Source organism: Monodelphis domestica, chromosome 4 (assembly GCF_027887165.1).
Source record: "Monodelphis domestica isolate mMonDom1 chromosome 4, mMonDom1.pri, whole genome shotgun sequence".
NCBI classification, from domain to species: Eukaryota; Metazoa; Chordata; class Mammalia; order Didelphimorphia; family Didelphidae; genus Monodelphis; species Monodelphis domestica.
This window is the reverse complement of record NC_077230.1, coordinates 349,675,594-349,695,952: the sequence shown is the minus strand read 5'-3', so window position 1 is coordinate 349,695,952 and position 20,359 is coordinate 349,675,594. Positions and strand designations below refer to the sequence as shown.

Below are 20,359 nucleotides of genomic sequence, written 5' to 3'. Positions count from 1 at the left end.
CTTATCTTCTGTCTTGGAGTCAATACTGTGTATTGGCTCCAAGGCAGAAGAGTGGTAAGGGCTAGGCAGTGGGGGTCAAGTGACTTGCCCAGGGTCACACAGCTGGGAAGTGTCTGAGGCCAAATTTGAACCTAGGACCTCCTGTCTCTAGGTCTGGCTCTTAATCCACTGAGCCACCCAGCTGCCCCCTCAAGTACATTTTGAATGTACGATATTTAGTCTATTATCTCTGATCTTTAAACCATTTTTAAATGGCTTTATTTAGAAATGCTTTTGTTAATTCATCTGTAGTAGAGATGGAAAACTGTATCTTTTTTCCTAACCTGTGAATGATCGGACTAACAATTCAAGCTGATGTAATTTAGCCAGTATGTGCTTTTTTAATATACTGTTACTTCCATATTCTGAATCAAATACTGTTTCAACTTTATTAAATAAGTTTAGTGCACTATCTTAAATAATTATTCTGCCCTTCATAAAGTATAGCTGTATAACTTGTGTTTGGGGATAGTTAAAACATTGAAGAAGCTGAAAGTAGGTTTTCTCTCATTGGTTGATAGCCCTTACCTGAAAAATAACACCCTAAAAAATGAGTTGAAGCCATTTGTGGCTGGTTGGGAATGATAAAAGGAAGTATTTGCCTGGGTGAATTTTTGCAATCACTTGAAAACTTTAAGTGTCAAGGAGATCTTGGGTGGTTTGTTGGTGTTTTGTTTTTTTTAAGTGGGAACTGAATCTTTGTTTTCCCCTAAACACTTTCATTTAAGATTTTCCCCTTAGTGTTTGTTTTAAATATATGCTACAATAGCCAAAACACTGTACACAAACACATCCCTATGGTGAAGTTTTCAAACTTAATTCAGGGGTCAAAATACAATTAAAAGCAACCCTTAAAATATTTTTTTATTTTATTTTCACTAAACAGGCAATCATAATTACATGGTACAAAAATAAGTGGGTAAGATTATTGTAAAATGGATGAACAGAATAAATATACAATTGAATTTTCCATCTATGAGAATTTCACAATAAAATCATAGTTTACTTTGGAAAAAAAAGACATCAATAAAAACTTATTTTTTAAAAAATACGAGCAAAGCACTATACTCAAAGACAGAGGACTTGGTTTTCTATTTCAACTCTGCCATTTAATTGTGGTTTATAACTTTCAGCAAGTAAGCCTCAGTTTCTTGTTCTGTAAAATGAAGCTGTGTATTTTCTGCCACACAGAATTATTCAATCAGTAAGCATTTATTAAGCATCTCCTGTGTGTCAGACACTATGCTAATTTCTGGAGATACAAAGAAAGGCAAAAACATTCCCTGCTTTTAAGGAAATCAGAGACTGACTATAACAGTTAAATTTAGTTTCTCTACTAAAAGTATTCTATTTTAGAAGTTTATTAGAGATTATTAGAAATCAAGGAAATAAGAAAATATAAAATAAGAAAAGCACATGTCTAGGAGGGCTGAATAGCCCATTCACAGCCACTTACTCTACATCTTGAGAGATGTGTGTGCTTAGAAGTGGAAGCTGAGAGAGAGCAAGTAGGCGGTACAGTCAGTTTAAATACCCATTTTGTTCTCGGCCCAGATGGGTATCTCCGGTGAGATTATAGGGCATTCTGGGAAGTGCCAAGGATTTCTGGGGATTGAAGTCTGGGGTTCAAATCTCCATATTTACACACCTTCATTTGATCCTTATTGGGAAAGGTTTCTCCAAAAAGGATCATGAAAACATAATCAACTTAAAGATTACAATAATTTGAGGATAAGAGGAAAAGAACAAAACCAATAATTGCTAGACGCTTTGACAAAAAAAAAAAAACAGTTTGGGGGCAGTCCCCTTTGGCATGAAAGTATACATACAAATAAATGTTCAATCAACCACATCCAAAGTTCATTCTTGATCTTCTCGTGCAGCTTGTGGTCTGGAGGCGTCTTCATGGTATCTTCTCCAAACAGTTCAGTTTCTGGATTTGGAGAGGTAGCATGTTTCTTAACCTAAAATTTTTCTCAAAAGGAATTTAAACTTTGAAATTTAAAATAATAACATTTTTACATTCCCCCCTTGAACAAACACAGGGATCATTTAGGGATGCATGGCTGAGTTGTGAGGTATATGAATCAATTGGCAAGAGAAATTAAAAAGACATCAGAAAAATCCAAATAAAAAAGATAATTTCTGGATGAAAATATAGACTATCAAAGTCTTATGTGTAAAAATTCTAAGTAAAGGAAAAATAAATCTATAACAGGTCCTTGAATTAGGGCCCAATTAAAATGATATAAGCAAGTAAGCATTTACCCAATCAGTAGCCAGGACTACAGAAAGTTTGCCACACTATGAAAGACAGAAAAGGGACTAGATTATAGGAGCCAGGTTAGGAGCCAAGTTTGGGATACTCGTCTAAGTATTTTCACAAAGAGTGTGGATACAAGGAAGGCCTACGTCTTAACGTATGTTAAGCATTGCAACCTTGAGTCTTCATACTAGGTTCAAGTCCTTTGTATTGGCTTAGAAGTGCATCAATCCTTCCTGGATTGGTTTCTTTGGCTCTGTGCAATGGCTCTTTTGTATATCTTGTCCTGGAATCAGACAGACTCATTAAGCAAAGTCCCATAATTGTTTATTTGTTTTTTAAACCCTTACCATCTGTCTTGAAGTCAATACTGTGTATTGGCTCCAAGGCAGAAGAGTGGTAAGGACTAGGCAATGGGGGTCAAGTGACTTGCCCAGGGTCACACAGCTAGGAAGTGGCTGAGGTCACATTTGAACCTAGGATCTCCCATATCTAGGCCTGGTTCTCAATCCACTGAGCTACCCAGCTGCCCCCCATAATTGTTTTTTAAATAATTAGTGGCATCATTTTTATAGTCTCAAGCTTTTGGGGCATGCATTGACATTATAGCAAATGTATTTTAAACTTGTATTACTGCAAAATCAAAAAAATTAAAGAAAATCTTAATACTGGTGACATGTGCTTCAAATATAAAAAGGAGAGAGAAAAAACTGAAATAGTATTTTGCACATGCAAGAAAATTATAATAAAAGGATTTTTAAAATAAAATTATACCTTATATTGACATTGTGTCATTGACATTGACACACTGTGTACAAGGCTTTCTCACCAAAAATGAGATCCATTTCCTCTTCATATCTGGCCATGATCCACTGTGAGTACAAGCAAATGAATTTTACAAGGTAACATTTTTTTTAATATAAAGAACAGTAGTACAAATATGTAGGTATCAATATCCCCAAAATTCTCAATAGCCCGATTAATTACAATAACAAACAAACAAACCCACTATCATATTTCACACAAGTTGGTTGCTGTATGGCATTTTTTTAAGCTGATGGATATTTGTCACAATTTTTACAAACATAGCAAATCTTTCAACCTTGGTAAACATATTTTTAAGCAAAGTAAATCTTATTTTGGGGTTTTGAACATCATCAAGAAATTCTAGATATCATTCTGGTGTAAGAAAAGTAGTGAGCTGAAGAGTTATAAATGAGAGAGGCTCCTCCTTTTGGGGAGCCATCCAGGGGTACCATATGCCCTGGGATTAACTTCCTAGCTTCCGTTCACATTTTTCTAAATGTGGGAGGTGGGGGGTTATAATTGTATTTCACTTTAGCTACTAAAATGGGCCTTACCTCCTGTTAGGGGCAGGCAAAATGACCAGAGAAAAATTAAGAAAAATTCTAAAAACCATGTCTAAAGAACCCTTAAAATCAATTTGAGATATTTAGCTCATTAAATTTTCCAAAGGTTGTACAATTGTAGCAATTTTCTGATGGAGTCCATCTATCCTCTATGTGACAATTTACAAAGTCAAAAATAGAAAAACTTTGTATATGGGCTTACTCAATAATGTTTGTTCAGTATAGTTATAGGGGAAAAGCAACAGAATTTAACAGTAGTTAAAACCCAGTACATTAAAATGATTCAGTATAACAGAATAGTATTGAATGCAGTAATATATGAACTTAAACCAACAAGATTAAATCTTAAACAAAACAATCAGTAAAATGCAATAAAATACAGAGATTTTTATAAAACATTGGAGTCTGAAAAGCCTTAAAAATATAACCTCCAGTCTCTTTAAAGTTCCTTGGTTTGTTTTTTGTTTTGTTTTGTTTTTAATTATCCATTTAGATGCCTATTGTCAGAAGGCAGAAAATTGGTAAGGGGTAGGCAATGGGGGTTAAATGACCTGCCCAGGGCCACACCGCCAGTAAGTGTCTGAGGCCAGATTTTAACCCAGGACCTCCCATCTCTAGGCCTGGCTATCAATCCACTGAGCCGCTGAGCTGCCTCCCCATAGTGAGAGTGGGTTTTTGGAATCTCAAATTTTGCCAAAGAATTGCAGGGAGTTGAATTTTTCTCCTGACTCTCAGGTGATATAAATAAAAGGATCAATGCAGTCAAAAGATATCCTTTTTAAAGCAGTCATGCTTGTAACTTCCTGTTTGGAAAATTCTCTTCCTTCTTTCCCTCTTTCTCCCTCACTGTGATCTCCTGCCCCCAGTCCACGTGGAGGCTAATTGTAGCCTAAAGAAAAAACACCCCCATTTTTACCAGCTGGTGGAAATGAGTCCTGGGCCTGAGGCGATGAGCGATCTGCTTGGAAGCCAGAGTGGCCAGGCAGGTCGGGGACGGGAGAACAATCTGGGTCCAGATTGCAGGCAGTAGCCGGGTGGCCGGGGCTGGGACCAGGTGAGCAGCAAGCAGGTTCGAGTGAGCTGATCAAGGTGCTTTTTTGAAAAGCCTTGGAGAAATGTGGCTTAAAAGAAATTTATCTGAGCTCTTTTTCTTTTTCTTTTTTTTTTAATTAAGAGTTTTTCCTGTTCGGTCGCCACTAAATCTCCATTTTTACACTGACAAGAACAATAACAAGTGGTCAGCTATCTACTAATGTGTGTGTGAGCATGCACACACACTCGCACACAAATATTAAATTGGGGAAAGCCTCAGAAGGAAGGCACTAAGATTAAAGAGGTCCATGAGGCTTCTGGTATAAGTTGTGACTTATATTTCGTCCCTTATCTCTCTTTCCTTTCATGGCTTGAATGAACACTGAGAAGGGAGATTTCCAGGATCTGGAGGTAGCCATTGAAAATATAAAGGTTTAGAGATGGAGTGTTGCTTTCAGGAAACATCAAGGAGATACAGAATATTCAAGGATGGGAAGAAAGTTCAGGAAGATTGGAAAAGTAAGAAGGGACTAGATTATGAAAGACTTTAAAAGCCAAACCAAAGATTTTATATCTGATCATGAAGATAATAAGAGTCCTATAACAATGAACTCTAGAGTTCATTGAATTGAGAGAGGAGTTAAGGGAGGGTTGGGGAGACATGATCAGACCTTCTCTTTAAGAAGTTCAATTTGATAGCTAAGGGGAGGATGGTCTGGAATGGGGAGAGACTTGAGGAAAGGAGACCAACCAATAGACTATTTTAATAGTCCAGGCAAGAGATGATGAGGGCCTGCCCCAGGGTGGTGGCAGTGTTAGTGGAGAAAAGAGGCCTATATAAGAGAATTTTTGAAGGCAAAAACAGTAAGGAGTTGAGGATGACACTTTGGTTTTGAGTCTAGATACCTGGAAGAATTGTGGTACTTTCAGCGGTAATGGAAGAGAGGAGTGTTTGGGAGAAAAGAGTCATTATCAGTTTTAGATTGCTAAATTTATAATTTCTGTAGAACATACAGTTCTAGAAGTCCCATAGACAGGTGTTGTCAAGCAAAGTTAGGACTAGACAAATAGATCCGAGAATTATCTGATTCATTTGAATCAATGAATGCTGATAAGGTTACTAAATGAAACATTATAAAGAGATGTTATGATTAAAATTCTCTGGAGATTATATCTTAATTTTTAATTATTTATTAAATAATAGAAAGCAGGCCAGATAAAGAAAATGCACCAGCCATGTGTGGCTGGTCATTCCCTTAGCAGCCCTTTTACCCAGCTGGCTGTTCCAGTTCTGAGCCACACCTTAGGTCACTGATGCCCACTTAGCCAGCCCTGAGCCAGCCTTTTCATGCCATTGTTCATTTAGGCAGTCCCAAGCCACACTAACCAGACCACCTGAACTGGTACTCTTCTAGTTGCCTCTCCCCAAACCAGCTGTGCAAATCAGTGCTCCCTTAGCCGCTGCCCCTGCCCATGATTCCAAGGCAAGTGGCCCTACTTTCTTCCTCTTCTCCAATTTATGCTCTTCATGACATCCCTTTCCCAAGTTTACTTTTCTGGACACTAGGGAGTCATGAGACACCCCCCCTTGCCCCCCTCCCAGAATGGCTACTGTTGTGCACTTGTTCACCTTTCTCTACTCCACTATCTTTTCTCTACTCCTGTTTACAGATACATAAAAAGTTTTGTCTCCATTCTTATTCAACAAGAAGGTGGGAAAAGAAGCAGAGTTGTAACTTTAATCTTAGATTTAAATCTTTCTCCCTTTAAAATTCAATTGTTGTATTGGGGTGCCAAATAAAGTGGTACAGGCCGGTGTTAGATTTCCAGAGAGAACAGCAGACCAGGGCAGAGCCTTAGGAGTTCCAAGGATAGACTTATTATTTGTAAATAGAGGAAGGAAATTAAGGAAATGAGAGAAAGAGAGAGAGAGCTGCTCCAGCCTGGTCTGAATCACGCAGGAATTCAGAGGCCCCAGCAAAGGGGGGGAACCCAAAGGATTAAATTTAACATGGCTTCTAGCCATGAGGCCTCCTCCAAGATGAGGAGCCTTTCCAGAGGCTGGTGCCTCCAGAAAAAAACAAGGAAAAGGGAGTCAGCCTTTTCATTCACCACATGGCAGTCCAAAGGGAAACAGTCTGAGATCTCAAGCCCAAGCTCCTCCATGGTCAAGTTCCAAGGTGAAGACTCCCTCACAGGAAGTGACCACAAAGTTTAAAGGCAGTTCTTTGCATCACTTCCTGTGTCTTACATGTACCAATGGTGGCTTTGGCCTGCCCAGGAGGCTGTCAGTTGTTTCTAATTTGTCATTTGCTAGCCACACGTAGGTCATAGACCTTCCTCCCCCACACTTAATACCTAAGTGGGGGTGTCTACATTCCTGGTGGCTAAGATTCTAAAGAATAAGTAGGTTGGAGTTAATCTCAATTTCACAACACAGGTTCATAACCTTTGGAGTCATTTTTTTTAACCCATCCTTTCTGCTTTAGAATTGATATTGAGTTATTAGTTCCAAGGAGGAAGTGTGGTAAAAGCTAGACAATTAGGGTTAAATGGGTTGCTCACAGTCACACAGCTAGGAAGTATCTGAGGCCAGATTTGAATCCCGGATCTCCCATCTTTAGGTTTGATGCTCTCTTCACAGAGCTCTAGCTACCTGCTTTGGAATGATTCTTGACTTTTCATTCTTTTACCCCTCTAGTTGTTGTCTCTCAACATTTCTCCTATCCTTTTCTCTATTCATGTAGCTGCATTGTTCAAACTCTTGTCACCTTTCCCCTAAACTACTGAAATAGCCTCCCTATTTTAGCTTCTTGCCTGTCTCCCCTCCAAACCATCTTTCATACAGCTTCCAGAGGGCTACTCCTAAAGCACACCTTCGACTATTACTGCCCTGTTAAAGAATTTCCACTGACTCCCTGTTGTCTCTAGGATAAAATACAAATGCCTTTGTTTAACATTTAAAGACTTTTAACAATTTGGCTTCAGTCTACATTTTCAAACTTATTAGAAATTACTTTGCAGCCAAACTGGTGTGCTTGTTATACCTCACGTTACTCCTGCTTTTACACATGCCTCTTCTTAGAATGCTTGGCCTCCTTCAGAGTCTATTCAAGAGTTACTTACTACATGAGGCCTTTCTTGATCCACTCCCTACCCTACAGAAGCTAGTTCTCCTCCCCTAAAAATTATTTCAGGTTTGTTTTTATATATATATCTATCTACCTGTATGTGTTGTCTTCACCAGTAAAATGTAATCAGGGAGAGTTTAATTTTTTGTCTTTGTGTCTTTGGAACCTAAGTAACAGTCACTTAACAAATGCTTGAAAATGAGAGAAAGGAAATGATCAAGGAATCGGACTCTGAGAGTAACCTGGAGAGATTAGTATAGTATTAAAATTACAAGAGCTAGCAGAGGAAGAAGGAATGGGAGAATGATGTAAAAAAGTTTTTAAAGTTCTAGCAGGAGAGAAAGAAGGACCTGATAGAATTTTTTTTTTCAATAAAAGTAAGAAGCTAGTTCTCTTGAGACAAAGGTGCAAGGGATGACGTAGAGGGTTTAGGGAGGGTTTGAATGGCCACTGTATAGAATGTGACAGCAGGTCAGGGAAGAAAGGATTACTATGTAGCCAGGTGGGTCCAAGTGACATTAGATAGCATAAATTTTTAATGAATCAAGTTGCATTTTGATGAACTTTCCCTTACCAGCATTTAGCAGTGCTAAAGAAACAGTGAGAATAGATGGTGGGGGTAATCCAGGTCTGGAGTTTGACAGTGTTGGACAATAGGGCAAGAGGGTAAGTGGTTCAATGATAGAAGACAGTTGCCTAATCATGGAGTCAAGACTGAATGGAAGATATACAGGAGTAGTAATAGATCAGAAGAACAGGAATAATTAAAAGAGTAGAGATTGTGACAAAGAATAAGTTTAGGAAGAGTGAAGTAAAGGGAGAGATGGAAGAATAGAAGTTTATGTTCAGATAGGAATTAAGAATTCTGGACATGAAGGTAGATAATTCTGAGTAATGGTGAGATCAAAGGTATGAGCCATCTTTTTTGGTGGTTACAGTGTAATGAAGACATTAGTGAACTATAAGACTAGAGAGTTTGAGAGAACATCAGTGTTTATGTTAGAATCCTCAAGGATAAGGACAAGGGTTTTGGTTGGAGAGGTAGAATGTTACCTACATGGAGAATTTGAGAAAAGAAAAGGGAGTGAGATAAGGATCTTGGTCTGGAAAATATAATCTGAGAGAGATTCAGAATTTAGTAAGGCAGAGTCTCTTCCCTACTTTGAACTTGGTCTAGTCAGAATTATATGACATATACCCAGACAACCATAATACAAAGTAATATATAAATGAGTCAGAAGGGTACATAATACTTTGTGAGATTGAAGTATGTCTTTTGGGAGAACGGATTCTTTATCCATTTGAGAGGTCAAGTAATTTTCATGGGGAGGAAAGGTATTATTTGAGTTGAGGTATAGATAATAGCAGGCAGAAAGATGAATAGAAGGATTTTCTAGATACATAGGCATCGATTTGGAGATTGGGTAGTAAGAGACTTTATTCTAAGCCATCCTGCAACTAGTTTATTCTTTAGATTAGTAGTGCCAAGAATATTGTCCCTTTATTAGCAGGTTTTCTCGTAGCTTTAAATATACTTGTTTCTAGGTACTTCCCAGCTCCACGATTCTATGTTCTGTGTTCTTTGAGTGCTTCCAGCTATGATGTGCTATAATTCTAAATCTATATCTGTAGGGGCAGAGGTGAGATGCTTCTTTCTCCACTATCTGCCTAATGCATTTGTTTGACTTCCAGAATCGAGCACGCACGGATGCATGCCAAGCACCGTGGCCACGAAGCCATGCATGCAGAGATGGTCCTCATCCTCATCGCAACCCTGGTGGTGGCACAGCTACTATTGGTGCAATGGAAGCAGAGGCATCCCCGGTCCTATAATGTAAGCCATTCTCCACCCCCCACCCCAACCCCCACCTCTGTTATTGCTACATAACTTATATACATGTAGCACTGGGCAAGTTCTTTTGGACTCAGTGTGAACTGAAAAGCGCTGATACAAACCACAGTTTCACAGAATAATAAAGGGATTAAATACACATGCATAGATGGAGAAGCTATCTAGTATTATCCTACCTGTTTAGAACTCAGCTTATGATAACCTTCCCTTTGTCATGATAGCATGATGATAGGATAATCATTCCTCAGCACATTAAGCTTTATAAAGTGCTTTTTTTTAAACAATAAATAACCCAATGAAATAAGTATAGCATGTACTATTTTTCCATTTTATATAAGAGGAAACTAAGGCTCTCAACCACTTAAGTGACTCCCCTAAGGACACACAGATAAGGGAGTGGAATAGATAGGACTTGAATTGAACTCAGGTCTTTTATCTCCAAATACAAGAAAAACTCTACTGTACAGGCTGTCTGTGGCTGAGGTAAAATAATTTTTAAAGGTCTCTAAATAACAAATAAGGTATATAAAAGGTCAAAATAGTTAAGGTACATAAAAACTTTTTTCCTTTTAAATAATGATGAGCCACTTTAGTTCCTACTCATTCAGTTAACTTTAACTATATGTGAAACCCAAGTATGTGTGGATATCTGGTTTTTATAGTCCATAGCAAATTAGGAGCATAAAAATTGAGAGTATGAACTGGAAGAGCAACAGAGCATAGTATAAAAACAGTTAATCTAGAATGAGAGGACTTAAATTAACATCTTGAATGTTTGCTGTTTATTCCTTTATAATCTTGGATGAACCACTCTCAGTCTCAGTTTCCTTGATCTGGGTTCAGAGCCTGGTTTGGTCACTGACTTGCTGAGGCATATCACTTATCTGCTCCAAATCTCCATTTTCCTCAGCTGTAAAACCTCTACCACTCTCAACAAGTTGGCTGAGGAAAGCACTTTGTATAACTTAAAGAACAATAGAAAATTGAGCAGCTATTCTTGTCACCAACCTATATTCTAATGCTGTTTTTTTTAAAAGAAAGAAACAGTATTTTTCAGACCATAAAACTTTATTTAAAGTGTGAGTTATTCTCTTAAAACCCATAGTCTTGTGGCCCCTGAGTATTGGAGAAAAGCCCCATACATCTTAAAAGCTAGTGCAATAATTAGTATTCATAATTATTACTCTGAGTTGGCAGAAAAAGAGTAAAATTTATGACCTGCGTGTTCTACTTAAGACAGTAGTGTCATTTTTAAAAAGGAAGAAAGTTGGTGTACATCTTAGCAAGATTTTCAAAACAAAATAGGGTCTTGAGTGTATAGCAAATTGACCTCCCAACACTCCAAATTTTGGTCATTTCAACTGCATAAGGATTCCAGGAAGTTGAAGTTTGACTGTGGTCCAAATATGTCAGTTTTTCAAAGAGAAAAGGCACATAGGACTTCCATTACTAGGGTGGACCTTCATGAAAGCAGTAGTTTCCAGGAGCTGTTTGAATGACTGATAGTAGATGACATGGCTGATAGGCAAAGAAGAGCATTTGGTGTATTGGCACAGCTACCATTCTCAAAGGCATGTGGAGGACAATGGGTTTAGGACAATTTGAGTAGACAGAAGGAAGGGTGCAAAAACAGGGATATATACAAATGTGAAGCTTTTTTTTTTATTACTGTTGGACTTGGTCCCTACTAACATTTGAATTCAGCTAGCCTGAAAACTGTTGACAATACTGTCATCCTAGAGTGACATGATCCTGTGCTTAGAATGACACCAGAATTTGCTTCAGTAGACTTTCTCTCAAGGTTCCCTAGTATTTGTGACATGGGATAGTTTTCTGGGAGGGGAGGGAAATTATAGAGATGTAAAAAGAACACATAACATTAATAAGAGTTTATTTAAAAACAAAGCAATAAACAACAATTTCCTTCCTACTTGTAGGATTTCATGATTCAGTGCCAGACACAAAATAAATGCTATATAAATGTTAGTTTTTGTTGGTGTTATCATTAATTGGGGATCAAGAGCAGAAGTCTCATGAGGTAGATTTGAACTCAGTTCAAGAAATTTAACTTTAACTTTAACAATCAGAGCTGTTCAGCATTTAGACAATTGACTTGTGAGGTACAGGGCTTCCTTTTCCTTGAAATATTAATGCTTTGACTAATACCTTTGTTGGAGATGCTACAGAGGAAATTCTTACCTTTGGTAATAATTAAAAACAGCAACAATAATAGTGTTTATATAGCATTTTAAAGTTTGAAAAAAGCACTTTACAAATAACCTCATAACAATTCTAGGAGGAGTAGGTGCTATTAGAGCCATTTAACTGAGTAGGAAATAGAGACAGAGGTTAAGTGTCACAGCTATAGGAAGCATCTGAAAACAGATTTAAATTCAGGTCTTACTGACTTAAGTTCTAGTGCTGTCTTGATTGTACCACCTAGCTGACTCTAGTTGGGTATAATGTTAAGACTATATTATCTCCAGCATCTTATTCACATTGAGGGGCAGTGTGGCCTAATGGAAAGAATGCTGGGCTTGGAGTCAGGAGAGAATGGGGCTTAAATTCTAACTTCATAGTTACTGTGTGAATTTGAGCAAGTCACTTCATATTTTGAGCCTGTTTATTAATAATGGGAATATAAAAATACTTATACTGTCGATCTTGTGGGTATTTTGAGGAAGCACCTTGTACACAATGTACTATAGAAATTTAGTTATTACAATACTGAATTAAGCTAACTAGGCCCAATTTCACAACTTTCTTTATCAGATATGGTATTATATTGAAGAGGAAAAAAGATTATCCAGCCTTGGAAACTGCTAGAGATAGGATGAATAGCTAAGATGATAACTTTAGTTTCTTCCTAGCCAAAATATTCCAAAATTTATTTGTTGATATGGTCTACCTTCCTCACTTTTAGTACTCACCTAAAATGCTTTTCCCTGCCTGGGTTTCCCATTTGTTGAAAATATCCCCCTTTAGAGACTCCTCCAACCATTTCCCATCATGATGAATCAGAAAAAAGAGAATCATAGAATCCTAAGAATAGGAAGGAATTTTTACTTATTGCTTTATTTTAAAATAAGTTCTTATTGGGGTAGATATGTGGCTCAGTGGATTGAAAGCCAGGCCTAGACACGGGTTGGGGGGGACGAGGAGGGGGTGTCCTAGGTTCAAATCTGGCCTCAGAGACTTCCTAGCTGTGTGACCCTGGGCAAGTCACTTAACTCCCATTGCCTAGCCCTTACTGCTCTTTTGCCTTGGAACCAATACATTTATTGTATTGTACCTATACAAGGTAAGGGTTTAAAAAACTTTTTTTTAATTCTTATTGATGTCATCTTTTTTTTTCTACATCACCATCATTTCCCCCTTGTTATCCATTTCGGGGATGCTAATATAGAGTCAACATGAATCACAAAAAATTTTGGCAACAGAGTAGTATCCCATTGCAGCCTTAGCTTAAGGCAAAGAGAGAATATAGACCCAGCATAACATCCCACTGCCCTTTGAGTCAAATATTTCCTACTCTTTTTGGTGCCCGAATTTCAGATCCTCTTTGGAGGAAGTAATTACCTTTTTGGAAGATAATTACTGACTGTGGATCAGTGAAGGATTCCTGTAAGAGTTGCTGTTTGAGTTAGATTTGAAAGGTTAGATAAGACTTCCCATTTCCCATGATGAATTCAACAAGACAATCATGGAATCCTAAGATTAGGAAGGAAATTTTTGTTTATTGCTTTGTTTTTAAATAAACTTATGATTAATGTTACGTGTTTCTTTTTCCATCTCTATAATTTCCCTCCCCTCCCAGAAAACTATCCCATATCACAAATACTATTTTTAGATAAATTTGTGTGTATGTGTGTAAAGAGGAGACATTCACATAACTGCTTAGTGCATTGAAAAAGTCTGAAAATGTGTGCTATGTAGCACACTTGTGGACCTTCCACCTCTATGAAGGGGAGGGGGTGGAGATGTTTTCTTATAGCTTTTCTTTTGAGCCATTCTTATTCTTTATTATTTTACAACATTCACTTTTGAATTATCTGTGTGTGTGGTTCTTTCCATTCAAATTGTTATAGTCATTGTATATATTGTTTTCTCAGCTCTGCTTACTTCACTCTGCATCAGTTTTTGTTTTTTTTGTAAACCCTTACCTTCCATCTTAGAATCAATACTGTGCATTGGTTCTAAGGCAGAAGAGCAGTAAGGGCTAGTCAAGGGGATCAAGTGACTTGCCCAAGGTCACACAGCTGGGAAGTGTCTGAGGCCAGATTTGAACCTAGGACTTTCCATCTCTAGGTCTGGCTCTCAACCCACTGAGCCACCTACCTACCCCCTGCATCAGTTTTGATGTGGATCTTTCCATGCTTTTCTGTATTCATCATTTCTTTCAGCACAGTAATATTCTAGTAGCCATTTCCCAATTAATGGGCATCTACTTTTTCTTGTTATTTTTCTTCAACTTTTTCCTGTCCCAGAAAGTCTTACTATAAATATTTTGGGTATTTGGTGACCAAGAAGGAAGGAATTTTAAATGTCCTTGAATCTAGACTCCCTCCTAGTACAGGCATCACCACTATAGCATCCCATTCATCCTTTGCTTCAATATTTCTGGTAATAGGATACTCATTACATCATGAAGAAAACTATTCCAGTTTAGACAGTTTAATTGTTATTGTTATTAAGATTTTCCTTGTCTGTCTCTTGGTGATTTCCATCTATTGGTTCCCTCTCCCCATCTTGTTGAAAATATACCCCCAAAGTTATTGGCATCTAATGGAATTCTACTTAGGTCTTGAGGAAGACAGAAGATCCCATTTGAAAATGTAGATCAGTGCCCCCTGCATGAAACTCCCTCTGTATCAGTTTTCATAATTTCTTCAGTAAGCATTATTAATATTAACTTCTTAGTTTCCCTAGGGACATTGAGAAAGTAGTAAGTTGATATCTGCAAGGTACCTTTCCTATATTTAATAGTCTCCAAAGAGGAGATTTCATCATTTGTTGCTAAAAATAATGTTCTCTAAACTCTTAGATTGCTTTGGTTATTTGGAAGTTCTTCTCTACCTCTAACTGAAATTTTTTCTCATTCCAACTTTTTATCTATTGGTCCAAGTTCTGTCCCTTGGGACCAAGTAGAACAAGTCTAATGCTTCTCCCATATTACATTACAGTCTTTGATATTCCAGCTTTTGGGAGCAAGACAATCAAAAGGATGTAATGGAAAGCATAGTATTTAGTCAGTTTCTGTCTCCTCCTTGGCCTGTTAATTATGCGGCCTAAACCAAGTAAGTCCTCTTGTCTCTCTGGGCCTACTTCTTCATTGGTCAAGTAATAAGAATAATTTCTCCTTGCCTCTCTTCATGGGCTCAAATGAGAAAATGATAAGGAATGTGCTTGTAAACTGTAAAGCGCTTTATAAATCTAAGCAGCTATATAACTCCATCTGCATATTCATTTATTACCACCAGGTGTCAGAAGAGCCCCTGTTCGAGTTCTGAGCTTGTTAACAAAGCTGGCTTACAAAAATGCTCTAAAACGAGATTATTAAGTAAAACAATGATAAATAACATAGAACTAACTTGCAGAACAAAGATAATAGAGAAAATAGCCAGATGGGAGAGTAATTTACTCTCTTTTCATGTTAGAATCATAGAATCTCAAAGCTGGAAAGGACCTCAGAGGTCATCCAGTGCAGTCTCTGAATCATGGAATCCTTCTACATCTTTCTAGTCAAGTTGTTTATTTCTTTTTTTTCCAGCATCTCCTTGAAGGCTCTGAGTGATGGGACTCTCAGTAACTGTCAAAGAGCCCATTACAATTTGGGACCACTCTCAGTAAGAAGTTTTTCTTTCCATTGAATCTCAGTCTACCTCCCTTTACCTTTCACTTTCTTTTGCTTTTAGTTCTTTCTTCAGTGACTGTACAGGACAGTTCTTTAGATACTTAAAACAATCACTGTGACCCCACCCTCATGCCTAAACCTCATCTATAGATTTAAACATCCTTACTTCTTCATCTAAATCTTATTACATCCTTGTGGCCTGGGTTTCAGTCCCTTCACAGCCCTGGTCACTCTCTGTTGAACATATTCTGATTTGTTATATCTTTCCTAAAACTTAAGTTCCAAAACTGAACAAAGTTCTCCAACTGTATGCTGGCCAAGGCAAAGGGCAAACTGAAATTTCTGGTAATTCTGTTTTGCCTATATCTCTACCATTTATGTTGGCCACAGACAGGTCTATAAGCTTAATTTATCCTTGAGTTAAAATTCATCTCAAACACTGGTATTTCTTTTTTAGCCCTTTGCTTTTCTAGTATTTTTTTTATGTCATGGTATGTAGTCATATGCTATAACCATGAAAATATTGGTGTTAAAAAATGAGCTTTTGCAACAGAAAACAGCTGAGAGTTATTCATAATATGACACAATTTCCCAAATGTTCTCCAGCATGCACAAATACACCTGCTGCATTCTGGGTCTAGGTGATCCCTCTCTAGTGCTTGTCCAGAATAGAGGCACTAAGGGAATATGTGAGCTATCTGTCCAATTGCATATTATAATCTAGGCAACATAAATTCTTCATCCATTTGTTTTGTTCTTTGCAGACTGCTAGTGTAATGTCTTTTGAATGCCTATACATCTCATTGAAGCAGAACTGTAGTGTTCTGAGGCTTCAAATAGACTAGTTTGTATTTGATCCTAGAGGTAATAGAAACTCTACTAAGAAAAACTATTGAATCTCACCTTCTAGAACAGGGCAGTAGCATGGGTCAGATCTGGCTTTAAGAATATTGCAGTTGTAGCTATATAGGGAATAGATTAAAGCAGAGATAATGCAAGGTGGCCATTTAGGATGAGAGGCTCTTGTAGGATTGAATTGGGATGGTTATAATGTAAGTTGAAAGAAGAGGATAGATGGAAGTGATGCGAAAGTAGAATTAACAAAACTTAACAACTCATCAATGTAGGGGAAGAGGGGGAATAATAAGTCAATGAAGGATCTAAGATTGTCAATCTGGATGACTGGAAAGATTGAGATTCCCTCAAAAGAATTAGAGACATTTGGTAAAGTTGTGGTGTTTGGAGGAAAGATAAGTTTTGTTCTGGAAATGTTGAGTTTTAGATGTTCATAAGGAGATGGTGTTGTGGAACTAGAGCTCAGGAGAGAGAATAGGGATGGATATATAGATCTGTGAGTCATCTGTATAATGGTGATTATTTAATTCCTGGAAGCTAATGAGTTTACTGACAGTAAAGCAGGATAGGACAAAATCTTGGGGACACTCACAGAGGATGGGACATGGATGATGACCCAGCAAATGAGACTGAGAAAGAATAGTCAAACACGTGGGAGAACCAAGAGAGCAGTGTCATAAAACATTCAATCTATAAACATATATTAAACATTTGGTATGTGCCAGGTACTTGGAGACTCAATGAGTAAAACAATCTCTCCTTGAGGGATTTCTGTTATTATGATGAAGACACCTAAGGCATGTATAAATATATACATATATACACACATGTATGTGTCTATATATATAATAAGTAGAAAGTAATAAATACAAAGTAATTAGTTTCTCAGTCACCGAGAGACTACCACTGCAGTCACAAGGTAGCTGGGGAGGGAGGGTGCCTGCCAAATGGTACTTTAACTGAATCTTGAAGGAAGAGAGTGACTCTCAGGCAAAGGTGAGATGAAGGAGAAGAAAGAAATGAATTCTGAGATAACTTGGCGAGGAAAGAGTGTTAAGGACTTGAGGGGGACTGGTCAGCTATGTCAGCAACAAGAATGGTGATGAATCATTTATTTAAATAGGTCTGGTTGAAGTTGTTATAATTATCATTTATGTGCTCATGATTCCAGCTCTCACCTCTCTCCACTTCCAGTCTCACATCTCCTTAAAGCCTAGGTATCATCTTCAGTCATTACTCTCTCTCTTAGCCCCATATTTAATCAATTGCCAAGTCCTATCATTTCTTTCATCACAATATTTCTCACATACACACTTTTCTTCCTGGCTCTGTCACCACCTGGTTCAAGCTTTCATTACTTTATTCTTGAACTTTTACAGTGATCTATAGATAGGCCTGCCTGCCTTAAAGTCTCTGTCTACTCCAGTCCATCCTTCACTTATCTGTCAGATTGGTCTTCCTATAATACAGGTCTGACCATGTATGTCACTCTTGTATTCTAATAAACTCCAGTGGCTCTCTATTTCCTCTAGGATCAAATATTAAAAAGTCTTTTGTCTTTGAAAGCCCTCCATTATGTGGCCCCTTCCTACTTTTCTAGTATTCTTACACTTTATCCTCATGTACTCCATGATCTAGTGATACTGGCTTCCTTGCTGTACTTGAAGATCTTCAATCTCCCTACTCTTTGCATTTTCACTGACTACTTCTTATACCTGGAATGCTTTCTCTATCTCCACTTCTTGGCTTCTGTGGCTTCCTTTGAGACTCAGCAAAATTCTCACCTTCTACAGGAAGCCTTTCCCAATCTCCATTAATGCTAATGCATTCTCTTTGCTGATTATTTCCTATAGCTTATTTGTACTTTGCATGTTGTCTACCCCATAGACAGAGAAATCTATGAGAGTAGAAAATGTCTTTACCTTTCTTTGTGTCCTCAGTGCCTAGCACAGGGTCTGGCAAACAGTAGGTGCTTAATAAGTGCTTGTTAGATGACTGTTGGAATTGCATACAAAACCATCTCTTATTTTCCTAGTTTGGGGATGAATCTTATCAAACTCTTAGAATTTATACTCATTCTATAAGGCCCAACTCAAAAGCCACCTCCTTTATAAAACCTAATTTAGTCTCTCCTCAATTCTCCTCTCCAAAGTTTCTCACCTATACTTTGTCTACATCTCCCATTTATCTTTTTAAGTTATGTTTTATATTCCCCCTACCAGATTATGGTATTATTGTGCCCATAAAGGCAGAGGTTATATGTTAGTCAAACTGTATAACCCCCCCCCCCCATTACCCAGCAGAGTAAATGCTTTGTATACAGGTGATACTTAATAAATGCCCATTGAATTTAAGCAAGATGATAGATATAGAAGGGCTTTATATATGTAAGCAGTTGTTATCATCATTGTGTTTGTATTTCAGATGGTGACCCTCTTTCAGATGTGGGTTGTCCCCCTCTATTTCACAGTGAAGCTACATTGGTGGAGGTTCCTGGTGATTTGGGTCCTGTTCTCTACTGTTACCGCCTTTGTTACTTTCCGAGCCACTCGAAAACCACTGGTGCAGACAACTCCGAGGTAAGAATGGTGGCAGGGGAGCAGGGCAAAGGGGAGGAATTGGATCACAGAATCATAGCATCTTAAAGGCATCCCTATCTAAATTGCTACTCTACTCTTCACCATTTCTCTGTCTGTCTGTCTCTCTATACCTGTCTACTGACATACAGTGGAATTACTTTAGCAGAATTCATTTCTCTGTGTTGTAAGGCCTGGTAGGATACTTCAGCTCTCTGATAGGCTAATCATTGTACCTAGAGACCATTGTTTGGTTCCTGCTGAATATTTTGCCAGCAGAAATCTGTTTCGAATTTGTAACCCTTCTCGATAAGCAAAATGTGGCTAAGAATAACTTATCTTCAAAATTAGGAAGTTGGACAAGATAATCAAATATGGGATTGGGTTTCCCTGAGGCAAGAGCAAAGTGGATAAATAGTGAGTTGTCCAATATGGTAGAACTTGAAGGACAAGTTTGAATGATCACTTATAAAGTTTGATATAAAAGGAACGCTTTTTCAAATATTATTTGGACTAAATGGGCTTCAAAATATGTAGCAACCAGAAGGGGAGAATTCTAAGCTACATCTGGTTTTCACTGATAAGGAAGAACTGGTTTCTGGGATAGAAATAATGGACATCTTTTGGCAATAACTATTCCTTTTTAAAGTTTGTAATTGAAGAGAGGAAAAAATGTATGTTAAAAAATAATGATAAAATCCCTGCTAGCTCCAAGAAAAGATAGAGTAAGAAGACAGAAGAGAGAAAAGCCAGCCATAGTTTTGACATTCCCAGATATTTGGGGAAAGCAGATTTCAAAGAAAGCATGTATTGAGAGGAAGGAAAAGTAGATCCCATTGCCTAAAATAAGTCAAATTAGGAGGTATCAAAAGACCTCAAGAATAGAGGTCTGTATAGGGGCAACTAGGTGAATATAGATTGAGAGACAAGAGGTCCTAGGTTCAGATGTGGCCTAGCTGTGTGATTCTGTAGACAAGCCATTTAACTCCCATTGGCTAACCGGTATCACTCTCCTGCCTTGGAACTAGTACAGAGTATTAATTCTAAGATGGAAGGTAAGGGTTTAAAAAAAAAAGAATAAATAGCCATAAAGGGAAACAGTTCTGATTTGAAAGAAAATGGGAATTGTCTGAAGAAATTGATGAGGATTCATAGAGAATTTAATTTATAAGATATGTACAGAAAATGAACTTCATAGTAAGAGATAGCATGATAAATGCAAAAATAAAAATCAAGTCTGTAAAAATAATGTTAGGAATACCTGAGTAAAAGCTCAAATTGAGTTGAAATGGACAAGAAAAGATAAGCATAACAAATGGTTTGGGTTGGTTTTTTTTTTTTTAGTCCTATTGGGGAAAACAGCCAAGTCAAAAAAGAAATAAAACTA

General features: G+C 37.6%; 1 protein-coding gene across 1 annotated transcript in view; it reads left to right on the top strand.

Moving 5' to 3' along the window:
• RNF121 (ring finger protein 121) overlaps positions 1-20,359 on the top strand; it is a 106,284-nt gene that overhangs the window by 37,473 nt on the left and 48,452 nt on the right. The window contains exons 3-4 of the mRNA XM_016422031.2: positions 9,528-9,669; positions 18,821-18,975. Coding sequence (XP_016277517.2) covers positions 9,528-9,669; positions 18,821-18,975 — 297 coding nt within the window. The remainder of the gene's footprint in view (positions 1-9,527; positions 9,670-18,820; positions 18,976-20,359) is intronic.